Here is a 21,110-nt window from a genome sequence, read left to right as displayed (position 1 = left end):
TGAGCCGAGCATTGAAAAAGAAACGGCTGCAATACAACGAGAGACATGATAAAGTGATTTTGCAGCACGATAATGCTCGACCCCATGTTGCGCAAGTGGTCAAGAAATACTTGGAAACATTGAAATGGGAAGTCCTACCCCACCCGCCATATTCTCCTGACCTAGCTCCTTCTGATTATCACTTGTTTCGATCCATGGCACATGGGCTAGCTGACCAACACTTCCGGTCTTATGAAGAAGTAAGAAATTGGATAGAATCGTGGATCGCTTCAAAAGATGTCCAATTTTTTCAACACGGGATTCGTATGCTGCCCGAAAGATGGGAGAAAGTAGTGGCCAGCGATGGACAATACTTTGGATCCTAAAGGTATAATTAGTTTTTTACAATAAAATCGCGAAATTCGGAAAAAAAACGGCGGAAGCAAAGTTGTACACCTAATATCTGCAATATGCCTAAACATTTACAGGCCGTTATAGGTAACAATGCTTATCCCACAAAATATTAACCAAAAAAAGAACTTATTTATTAGTATGTGGTAATTAAGAAAGTCATTAGTCCGAATATTAAAGTTACTCACTGTATAATGTTGTGAAATTTTAAACTGTTACCTACCGAACAGCCGTTTTTGGGCGCCTTCGTTAGTGGGGCTCACCCTATGCTAGGTGATTCGAGCAGTACCAGAGGTACCGTTGCTAATGCGAATAGCAAAAATGTTGAAGAACGTGCAATCTAAATGAAGCAGTATTATCAGCAGTGGATAGACATATCACCAGCTCCACCTAACTGTATTTCACGGTACTAATACTGCTATCGCAGCATCAGTTCGACACGAATTGGTGCTTATAGAAGTCCAGATTGTACCAAGTGTGAAGAATGGTCCGTATTTGAAAAATGAGTGTTTAATAATTCGTTTCAACAGAAAAACTAGTTCTATTTTAGCTTGTATTTTTATACGGACACTTATACCTTTTTAACACATACAATTTTTTTCACATAAAAAATAAGCCAAACTTTTTTGTTGCAAAGTTCAGAATTTTACTTCTCAGATCTGCCAAACGCTATTCGACGTAGCTATATTTAGAATTGGTTGACTTCGTTCTAGATACCTTTATTAAGTATGGTCATTCTTCGGGTGTTCTCTGCAAAAGTACCTGAACGACGACAATCAAAAGTAAAGTCAAAGAAGGCGCGCTATTACGAATTTTCGGGTGCCCTATAATTTAACTAACAAGCATGGAAAGTGATATTTTACCGGACGCTAATTGTAGTTTGATTCACTTTAGCCCATTCGGTCCGACTGAACGACATGAAGTTTATGTCTCAAAAACGAAATAAACTACAATTTTTTTATTAGAAATTGATTCTACTCAAAATGTGCCTTAAAAAAGAAAGTATCTATCATTTCTAGACTTAATCCAGGGTTGCGAACTGACATGGGTGTCTTAAGAATGCCACATTTTGAGAAATCTTCTATAGAGAGAGAACTAAAACCGATATAGGAATGCGATTTGCAGCAATAATTTTTTCCTTAAATCAATCCCCGCAAGCGTACATATATTAGTTTTCTTGTACAAATTATAAATAAACCCTAAATTCCATGAAATCTAAACGACCCAGAACGTACAAGATGCTGGAATGTAGAACTTTTTTCAATAGATACTTGAACTAATTCATTCGTCCGGTTATTGTATAACTTCCGGTATTGAAATTTCAATCCGGAAACATAAATTCCACCTCGCAGAGTCAGAATTGAAAAGATTTTACTGAAGTTGGTCGAAATCACCGAAATATTTCGCTGGTAATGTTTGTTTTTGGCTCGGATTTTGGTTTATTCAAATGCCTTATGTTATGAAAGCTAGAAATTATTCCGATAAAATTGCTCCGGAGCTATTTGTGCAACATCAGCCCGTTAAATATTCCAAGCAAATTCTGCTGAAATTATTGATTTTCATTCCCTACAATCCTCACAAACCTTTAGAAAAAAATTCTCCCCTATTAACGCAATGGAAAAATGGTAACTTTAGTCATTTGTCTTGAGGTGTCCAAAAAAACCAAATATGTTCTATAGGTTTGAAATGGATTGCTTTTTTCCTTTTTTTTGTTTGGGAGTAAAGCCTCTCACGCAAGTAGGGACTGGGGGGGGGGGGGGGGGAGCATCACTCCCTATTCTCAGTTAAAACTAAGTGAAAATCACATTTACCCCTCAATAAAGGTTTGGAAGAGTCTTATTATTATTCTTTAGCTTTAAACCCTAGATTAAGCATTAAGGCCAGCATAAAATTCGGTTTAGCTGAAGCGGAACTGGTACTTGAATCGTCCTATAGGAATACACTCACACACAGAATACACATCATTACTCTTAGAGACTGCAATAAAGTGGTTCAAGTACCAATTGTGGTTTAGCTGAATCGACTTCCACACAACCGAGCCTAAAAAGGTCTAAATAGTTAGCTATAGATTACACTAACGCTATAAAACGGGCCGCCATGAATAGCGTCAAATCAGGAACGGTGCATACAGTGTTTGAAATAATTAATAATTTTGCAGTTTTAAAACTAACTCCAACGCAAATTCATTTTATATGGAATATTAATTATGTTCTATACGTTTGAGGCAAATTATTCATTTTTTTCCTTAAGTTGCTTGGGGAATACTCACATGTACAGGGTGTTGGAGAGCCGGGATTGCACACTATTTTCAGTTAAAACTCACTGAGAATGACATTCACACTTGATGTGGGCTCGGAAGAAAACCCTTAACGTTTCCGTGACAAATCTATCGGCGTCTTTAAAGCCTAGAAAAAAAATTGTTATAAAACGCAAAATGTACTGAATTGAAGGGCATGTGATGTTAATGTGTAAAATATGTGAAATACTGTGAAAAGTCCTCATTTCATTCACCAAGGAATGACAGTTTTTAACATCAGTCATGTCAGCATTTTTACGGGTTAGTTCATGTTACGATTTCAATTAATTTTCAAATCAGCCTAACAAAATAATGGCATGAATCATATTAAATATTGTCATATCTCAGTGATTGAGGCGAGGAATTCTCAGAGTACTCCACCTATTTTACATACTGAATTTAGTTCTGTTAACACGATAACCGCCACGAAGCCCACACCATGGGCTTCACTTTTTCTGTCAAATCGGCTCCGAATCCCAAACGTTGGGTTTCATTTTCAAAGTGTGTTTTTACTGATTTTTGGCATTTTTATAATAAAAGTCAAATATACAGGGTGTTTCATAAATATACCGACAAACTTTCAGAGGTCGTAGAACTCATAAAAACAAATATTTAGAACAAATTAAGTTAGATCCAAAATCGCTTCGTTTCCAAGATACAGGGTGTTTAATTCCTTTTTTTTTATATTTTTTTAATATTTCAAAAACGGTTTGAGATGCGGACATGAAATTCGGGTGCTATCGCGGGATAAATGTGCATGTTCTGGAGTATGCAGACCATTTCCACTTACACCAGTGGCGTCCGTGCGGCCATTCAATGGGATGTTTTTAATTTTAAAAATGGCACGCCACTGACTTTTTTTTCATATGAATATTTTTTTCTTAATATTCCATCAATTCTTAACAAAAAAGGCCTCTTAGTATTTTGTTGCCCAAGTGGCCGTTTTCGAGAAAAAAATAATTTCTCATTCATGTGCCTAGCAAAAAACCGGTGTAGGTTTCCTAGTGTGATTTTTCAAGGAGAAATTAATATAATTTTCTTTCTAAATATGCATGTTTTTATGAGCTCTACAACCCCTGAAGGTTTGTCGGTATATTTATGAAACACCCTGTATATGACAGTAATGCAAACGAAAAATAATTTTAAAACAAAGTTTCGTTTCGGGCCCCATCGACTAGAAATTCAAATGTACGGTGGGCGGTTAACGTGTTAATTTTCTTTTTTTTAAGAATTTTTTCCTCGGCCCTTAAGACGATGCGAGATTTGTCACTGAAGCGTTAACGAGGACTTTTATCCGAATAGTAGAGGATGAATGCTATCCTCAGTTAGTTTTAACTGACAATGGTATATTATTCCACTTCTCTAGCAACCCCTACTTGTGTGTAAACAAGATGAAAGAAAAAATTACCAAGACTTAAATGATGGCTATGACAAAAGTCAACTGATTTTACGGTCGTTAACTAACAAACAGTTTCCGTGACATTGTTAAACTTTTTTCATTTGAATGTTCAGGATTACTATAAAGTTGAACTTCTCCTGGTTTGACAAACCAACCTGAGTGTTACTGTTTGTAATTAACTAATGTCAACGTAACTTTCCTTTCAGTGGTACATGCTGGCTATCGTATACATTTACAATCGCTGGACGAAGAGTGAGATAAAATGTTTCGTCAACGGACAATTAGCTTCCAACACAGAAATGGCTTGGTTCGTTTCCACTAATGACGTAAGTAAATTAAAACCGTACATCCAAGTTTTTGTTTGCCTTCTAGTCTCTCTGGATGTGTGTTTGGTATGTTTGCCGCTTGTTTGGCAATTTACCGCACATTCAGCTACGAAGTTTCATAATTTGATGATTCGGACACGATGGGTTTCGGTTACTAAATGAGATGCATTTTCTGAGGATCGTATTTTCAGCCAACTATTTACACAGCACGGTTTATCCTTGTGCTTTTGAAATCGTTTAATGCCGTTATGTCCAGGAAAACTAGTAAAAATCGGGGAAAAGTAGAAACGACTCCAAACCAAACAACTGAGAACTCCATATTCGCGTTCGACAAACTGCCACCTTATATAAAATGAATTCTTTGTTTTGAAACTAAATTTAAACCAGATCGGTTCTGTTCTACTTGAATTGTTGAGCTGGCGTTTGAACAGTTAAACATACATGTAATCGGCTTCACGTTAAATTAGTTTTTCGATTACAAAAACTCGCAGATATAACCCTGAAAAAACGCACGCATTTCATATATAATTTGCTTTTTCCTACACATTTCGTAATTATTTAAAATGAGCGAAAAGTGGTGTATTCATTTCATATGCAGTATTAATTGTGTTCAAGACATACAGAGGCGATTCATCAACGATAAGAAACTCAGAGGCTGGCGGTGTTACACTTCAAATGGCAGCCATTGGCGCAAACATGCTCTATTCCTCCAATGGGTGTTCGTAGTATATGGTATCGAAAATATGCGCCAATGGTTACAATTTGGCGTGTACTATTATTTGCAGCTTTCGAACTTTCCGATCTTAATGAATCGCTCTGTAAAACAATTGCAATTTTTTTTTTAATCGGTGCTACTTACTGTGCACTATCGCCCAGTTATGATGGCAAACTATTACTAGGTCAAATCTCGGCTGCACGACCATAGTCTATTAATTCCATACGCAAGCACTATCTGAATTTCGCATTCAAATCTAACTAACTGAACTTCCTGTGTTAGAACATATCATGCGTAAAAATTCGTATCAATTATTCCACAGCCGTTCGACAAATGTTACATCGGAGCCACGCCAGAACTGGACGAGGAACGAATATTCTGTGGTCAAATGTCCGCCATTTACCTCTTCAGTGAAGCATTGACCACTCACCAAATCTGTGCTATGCATAGGTTAGGTCCAGGTTACAAGGTAATAACCGTTATAATTTACCTTCAATAAGTAAGTTCTGTGTTAATATATGTAATAATGAAATATTAATATGTGTTCCACAATAGAGCTCACAACAAATATCTTATAACCCTGTAGTAATTTTAAAAAATGTTTGAATAGAAACATGTAGGGTTCTGTTGGGGCTACAAATTGAAGTGATAATAAAATACACAGTGTGGCACATAAAGCTATGGCAAAAGGAATTTGCAACTTTTTACATAGTACACTCTATATATTTTTACATATTTAAGTTCCTAGTCGAAATCTAGGCACATTTGATATAGCTTATACTATTCTTAAAATCAAGAGATTGTGAAATTATTAATGATAAAAAAAATACATTTGAAAAAACCTTTTTGTCACCTATTAGCTAGAATTAAGTACTTTATAGGTAAAGAAAACTTCACAGTGATATCATCTCTACGCCAATGAACAAATTGTGATAAAAACTTTACATTTTAAAATTTAATTTGATCACATTCGAGAAGCTTATCGTACAGTCACGCCCAATATGATACGAAAAGCTTGTACTAGGGAACTACTTCGACGATTTGAAGCATGTTTAGATTCTCAATGAGGACAATTCCAACATCTTCTTTCTTAATGTAATAATAAAAATTTATTTTCTAACTGGGATTTATTTTTTGTAAGTGTGAAAATGTACTTTTTAAATACTCAACTGAAATTCACTTCACAATTTCATGATTTTAAGTGTAGCATAAGCTATATCAAATGTGTCTAGATTTCTATTAGGAACTCAAATATGCAAAAATACACAGGATGCGACATTTAAAAAATTGCAAATTTCTTTTATCATAGCTTTGTGCGCCATACTGTGTATTTTATTATTACTTCAATTTATAGTCCCAACACTACCCTACATGCTTTTATCAAAATCTTTTTTAAACTTCCTTTAAGCTGAAATATCTCGAATGCTATGCATTCTATAAAGAAATGTTTAATATCAAACTTTAATCACTCTGAGAGGCAAATGTATTGGTGCTGAAGTTGATTCCCCTCCACCCCCCGTGTTGGTGGGGTAGGGGTTAACTTTTTAATTTTAAACGGCAACTCCCAATTTTTTTTACATATTCGGATAATACGGCAAAAAATAAGAAAAATTTGACTGAAATATTTTTTATGCTAGAAAACACTGTAATTAACGAAATTCGATTTCTCTTTCACTTATGATTTACCATAAGATTTTGATGATATCTGTTTTAGAATGAATGAAAACGTGAATTTTTGTATAGCTTTTATTTAAAATAAATTTTCAAAATAGTGTCCCCAAATTTCAAAGCACTTATTTATCTGTGTTTTAAAGGATTCTTCACATTTACGAAGTATCTTCTAAAATATTGGCACATGCATTTATAATTGGCAGAATCATATCCTGACGTGTCGTTGGTGTTTTTTTATAAACCTAATCTTTGAGATATCCTCACAGAAGGAAATCCAATGAAGTAAGATCAGGAAATCTAGCAGGCCAATTTACCGGACCAGATCTGCCGATTCATCGACCGTTAAAATTAGGATTAAGAACTTCCCGTGCCACCGCAGAATAGTGAGCCGAACAACGGTCATGTTGAAACCACATGTTCTGACACGTTTCTAAGTTTAAGTCCCGGAGTAAAATGGGCAATTTATTTTACAAAATATTCTGGTACATTTCACTATTCAAATTACCTTCAATTATGTGGGGACTGATAAGCCAATGATACCAACCATAAGTTGACCAAGGACGCTGGTGCCCAACTTGTCCAAGACAATGCAGAAGCTTTCAAGATTTCAAGTAATGCATGTTATGCCTATTAACGGTATCATAATTTGTAAACGATAACTCGTCAAAGAACACACAATGGAAAAAATTTGGATTTCGATCTATTTGTCCAGATGTCCACGAACAAAATTCTGAACAATTTTGAAAATCTTCCTCAAGAGCTCTTGGTGTTAAGAGATATGATAATGACGAAAATTGCGCATCCTCAACATTCTCCACACACTTATATGAGAAATTCCTGATAATCCTGATATTTCTCTTATACTCACTTGGGAATTAAAAGCCACAGCACCTAGGACTGTAATTTGCTTGTTTTCTCCACCCATAGTAGCTGGGCGATTTCTTTTCTTCTGAATTACAGTTCTTTCATTAATAAATTTTTTTATCACACAATAGAAAAAAGTCAGGGATCACGGTCTTCCAAGAAAACGCTGAGCGTAGGGATTGACAGCATCATCTAAATGCCTACCAACTTCTCCCACACACCAAAACTATTTCAATTTTCTCTTGTATGGTCAAATACTCCATTGTGAAGCAGTATTAACAACAGAATGTTTAAAAGTAGATTTTTTTTTGGTTTACATTAGTATTCATTCATCACATTTTGTTATCATAGAATTATTTGAAACGTGGAAGTTGCCATTTAAGGTATGAATTGAATTTCGTTAGTTACAATGTTTTCTAGTATGCATTAAAAAAATGCTTCGAACACTTTACTTTACTTTTAGCCGTATTCTCCATAGCCGTATTACCATTGGAAATTAAAAAGTTAACCCTCATTCTGCCCACACGAGGGATGAAGAGGAATCAACTATAACACCAATACATTTCCCCCTCAAAATGATAATGATAGTTTGATACTAAACATTTCTTTGTGGCATGCTTAGTATTCGCGATATTTCGATATTCCAGATTAAATGTTACACACTGTATATGGTACGTACATATGGGCACTAAGTTGTAAGATGCTGAAAAATCAGGAGAATATTTACTGCTAATTGTCATGTTAAAGACTCATAATTTGAAAGCGCAGAGACACGTTCCAACCGCCCTCAGAGATACTCAATATAAATGTTTCTGTGTTTGGCATGTTTTTCTGATGAAGTATATTTCTCCGAAAAATGTAAAAGTTAACACGACGCGAGTCACTCAAATCAAAATGACAACTGGACCAACAGCACCGTCTACAAAGAGATTGAATTAAGGGGTAGGAAAAAATATTCAATGTATTTTAAACAATCCTGTAAAAGACTATTTTATTCAAATTAGAAAATATGGTACAGTGTAGTTCTATTTTTCAAATTTCATTCTTAAACTCACTATAAACCGCCTTTATTTACGTTTTTTTATTTTCAAATTATGGGTATATAAATTTACACCAGGTCTATATCTTTTTTCAGGGTTAGAGTTAAAGGAAAAGTTAAATCCGAGAGTTGTAGAAAGATGTGCCGTACATTTTAAAATTTTTGGAAAATATACCGGTTGTTTCAAAAAGGTATAGCAGTCTTAAATTGTATTTTTTAAATGAGATACTTTCAATATTAGTATCCTCTTGTATTCTATTTCTTTATAACATGACATAACCCAACAATCATAACTTGAAAAAAAATATATTTTCGAAAAATATAAAAATATTCCAAAATATTTTATTTTTAGAAATTTTCTAAATTGTTCAATAAATCTTATGAAACTAAGGAAGAAAAGTGCCAACCGCCATCCCCGATATCAAATAGTTTGTAAATTACATCCCCCTTCACTATAAGTTATGAGAAGTATCCCCCAGAAGATTAAAGAAAAAAAATGGAAAAGTATTACATTATTTCTCAACATAGTTTCCTTTGAGATTTACACACTTTTCCCAGCGAGGTTCTATTGGCTTCTATACCCTGTTTGTACTAAGAAATTCCGAATGTTTCAAAATAGGCATCAACCTCGAACCCACCTCTTCATTATTGGCAAATCTCTTTCCACCAAGTCATTTTTTCAAGTTTGGAAATAAAAAGTAATTTGAGGGTGCTAAATCTGGCGAATAGGGTGGATGAGGAAGAAGTTCGAAACCAAGTTGATTGATTTTCGCTATCGCGATGATGGAAGTGTGGACTGGTGCGTTGTCTTGATGGAACAAGACTTTCTTTTTCGCCAAATGCGGTCGCTTTTTCCTAATTTCTTCGCTCAAACGCTGCAGTAAATTTGTATAATATTCTCCATTTACTGTTTTGCCTTTAGGGAGAGAATTAATGAAAATTATCCCACGTGCATCTTAAAAAACTGACGCCATCACCTTTCCTGTAGATGGAACGATGTTCGTCTTTAGAGACAATGCTCTCCTTTGAATCCATTGTTTTGACTGCTCTTTCGTCTCAGATGTGAAATGATGGACCCATGTTTCATCTATAGTTATGAATCGACGCAAAAAGTCTGCTTTATTGCTGCAAAACTTTACCAAACATTCCCGTTTTGTTTAATTGTAAGGAATCACGATACCCATTTTACGCAGAGATCTTTCATATCCAATTGTTGTGTCAAAATGCGATGTAGAGTACTTTTTGAAATGCTAATCATGTCTGCTAACTCGCGCAATTTTAGCCCACGGTCTTCCAGTACAGTTTTGCGGATTTCCACCACAATTTCTGGAGTGTCCGCGTCATTGGACTGACCACCGTAGAGTTCGTCTTGGCAGCTCGTGCGACTGCGTTTAAACTCTGCCATCCGATATTTTACAGTTGTTAGGAAAAGACCAGATTCCCCCAGAATAGAATGTAACTCCGCTTTAATGTTGGATGGACAAAAACCTTTTAGATGAAAGTATTGAATCAGACATCGATAACCAATTTTTTTCATGTTTATAAAATCTCTAAAAGCGTTCACTAAAAACGGCTCCAAAACAAACACAAATCAGCGTAGCACCCTGAAAATTTAGACATAAGTTTTTTAAGATTAGGTCTTTGTAATATAGGCAAATTTTTAACAAAAAATCGTCATTCGTATGTCAGGTGGGGTACTTCTGGAACTACCCTCGTATGTATAGAAAATGTTTTAAAGAATATTGCAAAAAATCACTCATAGAACGCAAAGAACTACTAATAACAATCGAATCCCATTTAAGAAAATGCCACATTTAAGACTTAGCTTAAAAATAACAGCCTGTAAGTATGCGTACTTTTCAATAATTTTAAAATATTGCATGGAATTTTTTTCAACATGTCTCATATTTAACTTTTAGCTTTATGTTTAATGCTAAAAAATATATCTACTGATTACAAATTGTTCGTAATATCTTTCTTGGTTGTCATAAATATACATAAAACATACATAAAATGTACCAAATTTGATGCTCATTGTTGGGATCTATATTTTATCAATTAGATTTGAATTTTTTAGACTAAAAATGAATTGGGAAGTTTCGTGTTTGTTTTAAATATGTACCTTTTTAAAACTGAAGTAACGTCTTTCGTTTTATTAAATTTGAAAAATAGTGCACAGCTGAACTGTACTTTGAAATTGACAGACCAATAATTTTAAGAAAACCGTTAAGAATGTGAAGAATTATGTTAGATGCTTCAAAATGGCATAAAAATTTTGAATACAACCAAAGTATAACTAGAGAAAAAGTGCTGTAAGCCCAGTTAAAGAAAAAATATTTCAAATGGACATGAGATTCTCTAAAAATGTTTTAATCTTAAAACCTCCCTAACACAACTGAAAACTTAGTAGTGAGCGTTAACTTAGGGACACTTTGTCAAACACTTTGTTAGTCCCCGATTTCTTTGATTTAGTGCAAATGATTGTTGAAATTTTGGACCCACCAGATAAGCGAAAGTTTGATTCCGGAATTTTCTCACATAAATCTTTTATATTACAAGTTTCACTCTGAATGAGCTGATGTTGGTTTGATGTGTTTCAGAGTCAATTTCGTTTCGACAATGAGTGCAACATAAATCTACCAGACAATCACAGAAGGGTGAGTGATAGTAATGAGGATAATTCACAAAGCATGGTTATTGTTACCCAGGCAGATGCACGAATAGTAAGCATTTTTTTTAAATATTTTTAAATATATATTCATAATTTAGAGTTTAATTCGGCTTGTTCGTGTTTAAAACTTTTAAAAGTTGTTTTAATTTGGTTTTAAAACTCCCAAACACTGGCATCAAAAACATGAAAGTAAAGTTATGTGAAAATATTTTTATCAAAAAAATTTACTCTCTTCATTAATTCGGAACTCAGAGAGACAGTTGCTTGCATTTTTCATATTATAGCTCCCCGGTAAATATCGATATTAAAACATGAATGTTCTGGCAAATCTCGTTTTTGCGAGAGCTTTGAGTTTTTAATTAAAAATATTTCAGGATTAATTTGAAATTTTCATTTGTGCTCGATATGGAATATTACTTTTTCATATAATTTTTTCCGGGTGTAGTTTAATTTAATTGTTAAAAAATTTCCACTAAGCTTGTTGTTCTTCAATATTCTAGACTGCCAGTTTTATTAAATCCTAGTTTTGATAACCGTTGGTCCGCTCCATTGGAGAAGTCTTAAAAGTATTAAATCATTATGAGTACACGTGCTCTTTTTTCCGTGTTCAATAAGGATTTTCCGACGGAGTTTTTTGCAGTAATGGAAGCATGAACCATGCAAATGCGTATAAGAAAAATGCCTTTAAAATGAATTTTATCATTGCCATCAATTAGGAACCAGTTGTTTAACTTTAAAAAATAATAACAGAACTGTAATCAACTTTATGGATGGAAAAAGATTATATGTTGAGTCTGTTTCCAGCTCGAATATTGTCAATTCTGAATACATTTCAAAGTTAAATTACCTTATTTAGCACATCAAGGAGAATACGGACCCACTTTGATACTGATTTTGGCGACTTCAAGAACAACTTAAAATATGAAGGTTCGTCAACCTGTATTTTCAAGGCTCTTGAGACTTGAAAGCGAAGCGAAAAATAACAGCTCAGAAATATCTAAATTTTGCTGAAAATTTCAAAATACTTCTTGTTTTTCGGCAGTTTAAAAATTTTAAAAACGACTCGTTTAAGCCCCGTGTTAAAATTTTGCGCTGATCAAGGTTACTTCAGAGTAAGTAGTTGGATTCAAATTTTTGGATATTTTAATTAGTTAAATTCTGAATCTGCATGAAGAATATTACGATATGAAATTATCTTATGGTATTTCTTTTGTTGTGCGCATGATTAAATAAATTTACTTGAATTCCAATGCTTGAGCTTTCTTTCAGTTTAATTTATCTGATTATACAGGGTAGCTGAAAGGTATACTTACAAAATCCTGCCACTTGTTTCTTCCGTTAAATGAAATTTTAGCATCTTTATTTTAGTACAAAGTTAAATTCGATTTTAATTTAATAGACTAAAACCGATTTCAAGCGACAGAATGGTACTTGCGAGTTCTAAATGGCGACAGCCAAAAGTGTTTAAGCGAGTGTGGTGAAGTGGTATCTTTGTCCTGTTTACGTCATTATCACTGAGCCCTTTCCTACCACAGCAATTAAGGTATCTGTAACCCTTAACGTAAGTCAGGTTAATTCTGGTTAATACAGGTAACGTAAGTGGTATGGAAAGCGATCGAAAGAAGGAACTCATTCATTGTTTTTGAATTACAATTGAACTTTCCGATCCAATTGACGGATGCTTAATTTCATGTGACGAACCTGAATTACGCTTGACACTTTCTAAATTACAATTAATTACTCTACGATTGTTGATACTGAGTTACTCCTGACAAACCATAATTACTTTTAACGCATTCTGAGTTACAATTGAAAATGATGTAGTTTCAGATGAAATTCCGAGACATTTCATTCTCACATCATTGCAAATGGTGACAAAAAGTGATATACATTTGACGCTCCCTGAATTACACTTGATGCTTTCTGAATTACTGTTGGAAATTGTACAGTCTTTATAGGGATATCCTTCAAAGTAAGATTAGCTAAATCGCTTATTTTCTCATCCAAGGAACATGCAGGATTTTGTAAACTTCATATGGAATTTCCCAGTATATTGTTTTAAAATTGTCTTATTTGTGGAAATTTGTATTGTGCATGTGCGGAATTTGTAATTTTCAAATGTTACGTTTCGTGTTTTACCACATTTTAGGTTTTGTACGACGGAAAACTTTCCAGTGCCATCGTATTTATGTACAATCCAGTAGCAACCGATACCCAGTTATGTTTGCAATCTGCCCCCAAAGGCAATTTATCCTATTTCGTCCACACACCTCATGCGCTCATGTTGCAGGTAAGTACGAATATCATTAATTTGAGTAGCACAACTATGAATTATCCACCACGAACTTCGCTTTCTGATTTTAATTAATCAAATATTCCGGCATTCTCTTCGTTTTCGTCTCATAATCGAGTTACTATTCTAATTGCATTTTACCGATCTCTCATGCTTCAAAAGCGCGGAAGAGAAAAAGAGTGTTAAAAGAAGAGTTCTTTTGATTATACATCAAACGACAGTGATTAATCCGCTCTAGCTTTAAGCGCCGCTTTCGGATTGGATCTATTCATGCGACGTAAAAAATGTGCAAACAGGGAGCACAATCCTAAACGTATTTTTGCTAAACTGCTTTGAACGGGTCGAATAAGGAAGAAGCTTAAATTCATCAGAAAGCCGAGTAAATCTGCTATTGTTTCATTAAATGCGAACCCCGTAAAGATAACATAAATATTTTTATTTCGATCAGTTCTCTAGCATCATGCCTTTGTTTTACAAATTAATTTGCTTGTATAGTATCTTATAATACAGGGTATTTCCTAATCACGCGGCATAAATTTAAGGGAATCTTTCTTGGGCCAATATATGAAAAAATCCCTTTAAAGGTACAGAATGAGAATTCACGTAATTTCGTTAGATATATGTGAGAGAAAAAATAAAAAATCCCTTGAAAGTAATTTGAAAACCGCAGGGGAAAAAGGCGAAATGTCGCAAAGTATCGAAAATTGAGTGCTCTCTAGTAGAAAAACTTCGATATTTTATTATAAACACATCTTCTGGGAAAAAGTCCGGCTCAGCCCGCTCATAACCAGCGAAAAGAAAGAATTTTCTTTGGTAAATCGTTAAACTTAGGGAGGCCCATAGCTCCATTTTATGCAAAAAAATGTAGTCTTTTTAGTGCGTAGTCTATAGGTTGTGGTCTTTTTAGCACGTAGTTTATCTGTTGCGGTTTTTTTAGTGCTTAAAAATTTATAGTATTTTCCATTAGTAAAATTATTTTCGCTCGGAATCTGCACTTAACACTGGGAAAACTGGATTTAATGAAATTTATACATTTTTTATACCATACCACCAGCCAACCAAGATTCGTTTCCTTTCTCTAAACGTTCCGAAAATATAATAATACTCAACTAGACGTATTTGTCTTTGCTGTTTGAATTTTTAGTCTCTCAGATATTTTTGGATTTTTATCCCCTGAAAATGACCAAAATATCGATCAAAATATCTGCAGTTTACCAACTGCAAAGCCCTTTTAGTTTTGTCCTAAACCCAAAACATATTTACTGAAAAACAGTAAAATCGTAAACAGCTTTCGAAATTAAACAATCATTCTATATTCGTGCTTCTGTCCAAATTTAAGGGTACCTGTGTTAAAAATTAAAATGTTAATAAGAGGCAGATACTGATTATGTAGTAGGCACACTGTAATTAATAGGAGGCATACTAGTGCCTCATTATTACGAATTTAACATAATCGTGAATTAATGTGAAATCGTGTATTAAGACCCTGTTGTATTCCATCATTTTAAAGTCCACTTTAGACTAAAATGGAAATTTTGGTAAATAAGCAATAGAATATAACTTCAAATCAGATACTTACTCTGTTCGTAATTAAAATTAGGGTGTGCGACCGAGCGTAAAGGGTATATTAATGAACGGTTTAGAATATATTAAAACAACGTGAGAATATATTGTTAATTGATTATTATTTAATGATGGACCACAGCGTTTCGTATATTTATTATCGCTATTCAAGTTCTCAGTTTAAGCGTTCCTCATTCTTATGCCCTTCCGTAAACAAACTTACAACCCAAAGGTTCCAAGTTCGGAGAGTTGTTTTTAATCATCATGTTTTTTGTAGGATGTAAAAGCTGTGATAACCCACTCCATCCACAGTACTCTTAACTCAATAGGAGGCATCCAGGTTTTGTTTCCTTTATTTTCACAACTAGATTTGCCATTCGAATGCAATGGCTCCGCTGACGTCAAGAAAGATCCAGCCCTTTGGTGAGTTTCTGGATAAGGTGGAAATAATTTTTAAAAGTGACGCAAGCCTCCGAATAAGCGTAAAGGTTTACAACTCACATAACAATGCAGGCAAAGCAGAACATAATAAATTTGAATGGTCAGAGAGTGGAAATGTCTGTTTGGAGGTTTGTGATGTACTTTTTTGCTCCAAATAAAAGTTCTGTAACAGAGCGTGACAATGTTTTGTTAGAGGATTTCCAAGTACGGCGTTAAGTTCTGGACGTTTGAATCCCATTTTTTAAGCATCCCAACAGCGTTTTTAGTTAAGGCAATTTTTTAATTTAATTAAGGGCAACCGCACAGTTTTTTGGTTGCCTGCGGCGGGGAGCGGGAAAGGAACTGCCGTTACTTTCAGGGCTAATGTTGCACTGAAGTAAAGCAAATAATTTATTGCTTAAGGCGTGTCCGTACGTATAAACGTCGAACTAACAACTTTTTAATCAAAGAATATTCCCCGCTCGCGAATTTGTAAAACTAAAATTGTAATCGTAGTTCTCATATTATTAAAGGACCTGAGGTACTTTAATTGAAACGCCCTTTGTGCTGATCAAAGCAATATGTCGAAAGGATCTAAAACATCTGATTTTTTCACGAATTTGTTATAAGCCTAAAGGCAATACATGAAAGTCGTGGCAACTTCAACCAGGCCATAACATCCGTGTAAACAGTGAAATAAAGGCAGAGTATTGGAGAGATTCGAAGTTTCCGTGAAAATGAACTTCTAGTTAAAGTTGTCAGTATATTGATCTAGCGTCGCTAAGACTGTTTTAATTTTGTCCTACGACCGATGCGCTGCCGAATTATTTCAATTTTATGATTTTATTGTTAAATAGTTTAATTAATCAACTTTTCTTGTTATACAGGATGCAAAAAGAAACATTCGCACAAATGAATAGAGCGCGCTAGCGAATAAAATAATAAAGCGATTCAGCGACATATGCCTTAAACAATAGTTGCTTAGTGATGTTATCCCATATAAAACTTTATATTCATTGTATAGCACCTATTTGTGTTTCAGTTCCAAACTACTGGGCTTCATTTGCGAACTTGTGGAAACATCGCACACGGTTCAACAGCACATGATACAGAATCGCGGCTTCTTGGTGATCAGTTTCATGTTGCAGCGGTCGTCTAGGGATCACTTGACAAGCGACGTTTTGGGTTCTTTTTTAAGTTTGACGAAGTATCTAGTCACGTGTTTATGCGCTAATAGTGAGTTGCTTCTAAAACAGGTAAGAATCATTCCCAAAAACATTTGTAATTATGGTAATAGTTACGAAAACATCCAGTGCATTTTAAACTTTTATTTAATATATATATACATGTGATCCGCGGTTGATGGTACACCCTGTATATTATTTTATTGAATCTCTTATATTGTTTGGGAAACTTTCACGTAGCATAACCTATACTTTTTTCAACTATTTTAGGAACAGAAGGGTCTTAAAAATTAGATTATTTATAACTTTCTATAGCTAACTGTTACTATAATATACAGGGTGTCCGGAAATTAGAGGTAAATATTTCAAGGGATGATTGTATGACCAAAAATATGTAGGAAACCTCATATAGGCATAGGTCGACAAATGGGGGGCTAAGGGAGCTAGACCCTTTTAAAAGGTGAACCCTGAATATGATTTTTTATCGATATATTCGAAACGGTTTGAGGTAAAGTTATGAAATTTGGACAGTTAGCTCAGATTTTTATGATAAATTAAAACACTTAAACGAAATTTAAAGATCTTATTTAGATGTGTGTTAAACAGGGCCGGCTTAGACCATTTTAAGCCCTAACTTTTTTTATTGTAATTTTTCCTACATTTTGACTACATAAATTGAAAAAGCATGGTTTTCTAGATTAAAAAGGTACTTTTTGTCGACTTCGAAATAAGGCTTCGTTTTCGAGAAATATCGATTTTAAATAGTATGTGCAATGTGTCATGTAACGTGAAAAATTAATTAATTAAATTAATTAAGTAAATAATAATTTATTTATTTTATTTTATAAAAATGTCTCAAAATGATCTCCTTCTAGTTCCAAACATAAATTAATTCTTTTTAAAAAGTTTTTTTTTTTTCACGTTACATGACACTTTGCATATACTATTTAAAATCGATATTACTCGAAAACGAGGCCATATTTCGAAGTCGACAAAAAGTACCTTTTTAATCTAGAAAACCATTCTTTTTCAGTTCATGTAGTCAAAATGTAGGAAAAGTTAAAATCACAAAAGTTAAGGCTTAAAATAGCTTAAGCCGGCCCTGTTTAACACACATCTAAACAAGATTTTTAAATTTCGTTTAAGCTTTTTAATTTACTATAAAAATCTGAGTTAACTTTCAAAATTTCATAACTTTACTTCAAACTGTTTAGAATATATCGATAAAAAACCATTTTCAGGCTTCACCTTTTAAAAGGGTCTAGCTCTCTTAGGGTCCATTTGCCGACCTATGCTTATATGAGGTTTCCTACATATTTTTGGTCATACAATCATCCCTTGAAATATTTACCTCTAATTTCCGGACACCCTGTATAGTGAACGCTAAAAATTCTCGCACGTCATCAAAGTTCTATATCACACTGCCTGCGCTGTTGCCAGACTTCCGAATAAATCCTTGGGGCGATATACATATAATTTGTTTCAGGACAGTCAATCGTAAGATTTAATAAAAAAATATTTTTAATTATTTACAACATAAAACCTTCTAAAGAAAGAAAAATACAAGAGCAAAAATAGACACAATCACCGGTATTATAAGATAATCTCACAAAATAATCAATACATAAACACACATGGTTTTGAGATAGACGGCAACCCTGTCAGTTTAAAATTTTTCCAGTGGTCATGTTTACATCTCAATGGAATTATCGAATTTTAGCTAAATGACGTCACATAAAAATTTCTGACCATGTTTTATTATATTCATGTTTATATTTTATTTATATTTTATTATACAGGGTGTCCCGAAATTAAGCCACCATACTTAAACAGCGTAAATTACGTCCAAAAATAACACCAAAACTTTATATAAACATATATCGAAAAACGCTTTTTTAACGATCTATGGCTCTTTAAAGACATAACTCTGATGATGGTTATTTTGACATATTTCCAAAACGGTGCAAGATAACTTTATGAAATTTGGTAAGATTTTATACTTTTTAAACCTTAATTGACTGATGCGGTTGAATGGAAAATATTTCGTCAGAGGCGTGCCGCACGGGGGGCGTCGGAGTTAAAAAATGCTACATTTTTTTTATGTGCCCGGTTTTTTAGCTGCTGATGCAAAATTATGAAACCACATATGTATCCAGAAAAAAAATGTACTCTTGGTTCATATTGATAGAACGCTCCATTTTCGAATAAAATTAATTTGAACATTACATTGCATGACAAATACAAATGATGCTTAAAACGATCATTTTCAACCATATCAAAACTATTAAACAATAATAAAAAAAAACAACAAGAAATTGAAATGACACATTTTTAGAGTAAGTTTTCAAATAAGTTACTGTTTTGTTGGATATACAGTCTAGACCGTCTTTTTATGCTCTGGGAGGCACGAAGAATTTGAAACAGATTTTCTTTTTTGAACGGTAACTTATTTGAAAACTTACTCTAAAAATGTGTCATTTCAATTTCTTGTTGTTTTTTTTTATTATTGTTTAATAGTTTTGATATGGTTGAAAATGATCGTTTTAAGCATCATTTGTATTTGTCATGCAATGTAATGTTCAAATTAATTTTATTCGAAAATGGAGCGTTCTATCAATGTGAACCAAGAGTACCTTTTTTTTCTGGACACATATGTGGTTTCATAATTTTGCATCAGCAGCTAAAAAACCGGGCACATAAAAAAAATGTAGCATTTTTTAACTCCGACGCCCCCGTGCGGCACGCCTCTGACGAAATATTTTCCATTCAACCGCATCAGTCAATTAAGGTTTAAAAAGTATAAAATCTTACCAAATTTCATAAAGTTATCTTGCACCGTTTTGGAAATATGTCAAAATAACCATCATCAGAGTTATGTCTTTAAAGAGCCATAGATCGTTAAAAAAGCGTTTTTCGATATGTTTATATAAAGTTTTGGTGTTATTTTTGGACGTAATTTACGCTGTTTAAGTATGGTGCCTTAATTTCGGGACACCCTGTATATGTACCTATATGACCAAATTCATTGTATTTTTAATAATTAATACATTTTACTTTCGTATGATATTGATAACTAAATAAGTTTGATACACATATTGCGGATTGTTTCCGAGATGAACATAACCATGTGGCCATTTTATTTCGTCATAGATGTGCGAGACTTTTAATTAGGCGTTAACTATAGGTAAATTGTGCTTTAATATTGTTACTTTTGATAAATTATGTTATTCACATTCGATGTCATTCATGTTATTCAAATTCGAATTTCTTCAAGACTCATGAAAGTGAAATGAAAAATGTTCTAACGAACTTGTGTATTAATTGAGGATTAATACACTTGTTGGTTAAATAACTATTACAAAATTGAAAACAGGGATGTTAGCAAAACTTGGGAAACAGAAACTGCTAGTGTAGAGATATTTGGAGGAGAAGCAAAAAATAAATAATGTACCGGATGTACCATCTACAATATCAGAAGTTGCCTGCATTTTTTTAAATAAGCGGCAGTTGCATTGCTGAATCTATGTTAGATAGGTCCACAAATCTGATTGCCTCAATTTACAAATTTTCGGACCGAGCCTATACCCCGGTGAGTGCAAACGTTAAATGAATTGCGAGCAGATCACGTTGTATATGTACGAATGTATGTGTGTGCAGCAAAAAAGTCGTCCTTTGCTGTCGGTTTTATATATCTCGATGAAATCTTGACGATTTTTCATACACACGTGATATTTTTCCCACTTTGTAGGATCTAAAGGTCCCTCAATAGTTTGCATTACATAAAGCTGAATTGCACTTTTCTATCTAAAAGTTCACCCTAAATATTAGTATTTGTATAAATATTATCCTGGTTTTCGATTCCGACTGCGGTGGATCATTTTCTAAATAATATTAAGATAATATCTGGGCTCTTTAGATCCCCTAAACGCGCGGAGGAACAGTTTTTTTTATTTTTTTTTATTTAAAGACAAAATACTGGACATATGAAAGTTTTTTTGAGTTATCGCTTTGCTGTATTCGGGATGTCTGAAATATTAACTTACGGGAAAAATTGGATACATTATTATTTTGGTTCTTGCCATGACTTGACTTCGCCTAATAGACAATCTGCTTGCATTAAAACCTACCTAATTGTGCACTTGTATTCCATTTTTTTATTATTTCCAAAGCGCTAGGTAAGAAATCTTAATTTCTCTTCTACACATCTTCCTTTTGCATATGTCTGGAAAATACGTAAAAAATATTGAAAGCAAATTTCTATGGCCTACCGCTTTGCAAA

The 21,110-nt window shown here is 33.8% G+C and overlaps 1 protein-coding gene across 16 annotated transcripts in view; it reads left to right on the top strand.

Annotated features, from left to right (window-relative positions):
• rg (rugose) overlaps positions 1-21,110 on the top strand; it is a 483,271-nt gene that overhangs the window by 303,740 nt on the left and 158,421 nt on the right. For 11 of the 16 annotated variants that reach the window (XM_066406791.1, XM_066406789.1, XM_066406802.1 and 8 more), the window contains exons 8-13: positions 4,292-4,411; positions 5,449-5,595; positions 11,301-11,423; positions 13,521-13,661; positions 15,505-15,650; positions 16,690-16,903. In XM_066406791.1, coding sequence (XP_066262888.1) covers positions 4,292-4,411; positions 5,449-5,595; positions 11,301-11,423; positions 13,521-13,661; positions 15,505-15,650; positions 16,690-16,903 — 891 coding nt within the window. The remainder of the gene's footprint in view (positions 1-4,291; positions 4,412-5,448; positions 5,596-11,300; positions 11,424-13,520; positions 13,662-15,504; positions 15,651-16,689; positions 16,904-21,110) is intronic. The other 5 variants (XM_066406798.1, XM_066406795.1, XM_066406803.1 and 2 more) reach the window with 2 other exon arrangements.

Source organism: Euwallacea similis, chromosome 3 (assembly GCF_039881205.1).
Source record: "Euwallacea similis isolate ESF13 chromosome 3, ESF131.1, whole genome shotgun sequence".
Lineage (NCBI taxonomy): Eukaryota > Metazoa > Arthropoda > Insecta > Coleoptera > Curculionidae > Euwallacea > Euwallacea similis.
The sequence above is the reverse complement of the archived record's forward strand: the minus strand, read 5'-3'. Positions and strand labels throughout refer to the sequence as shown.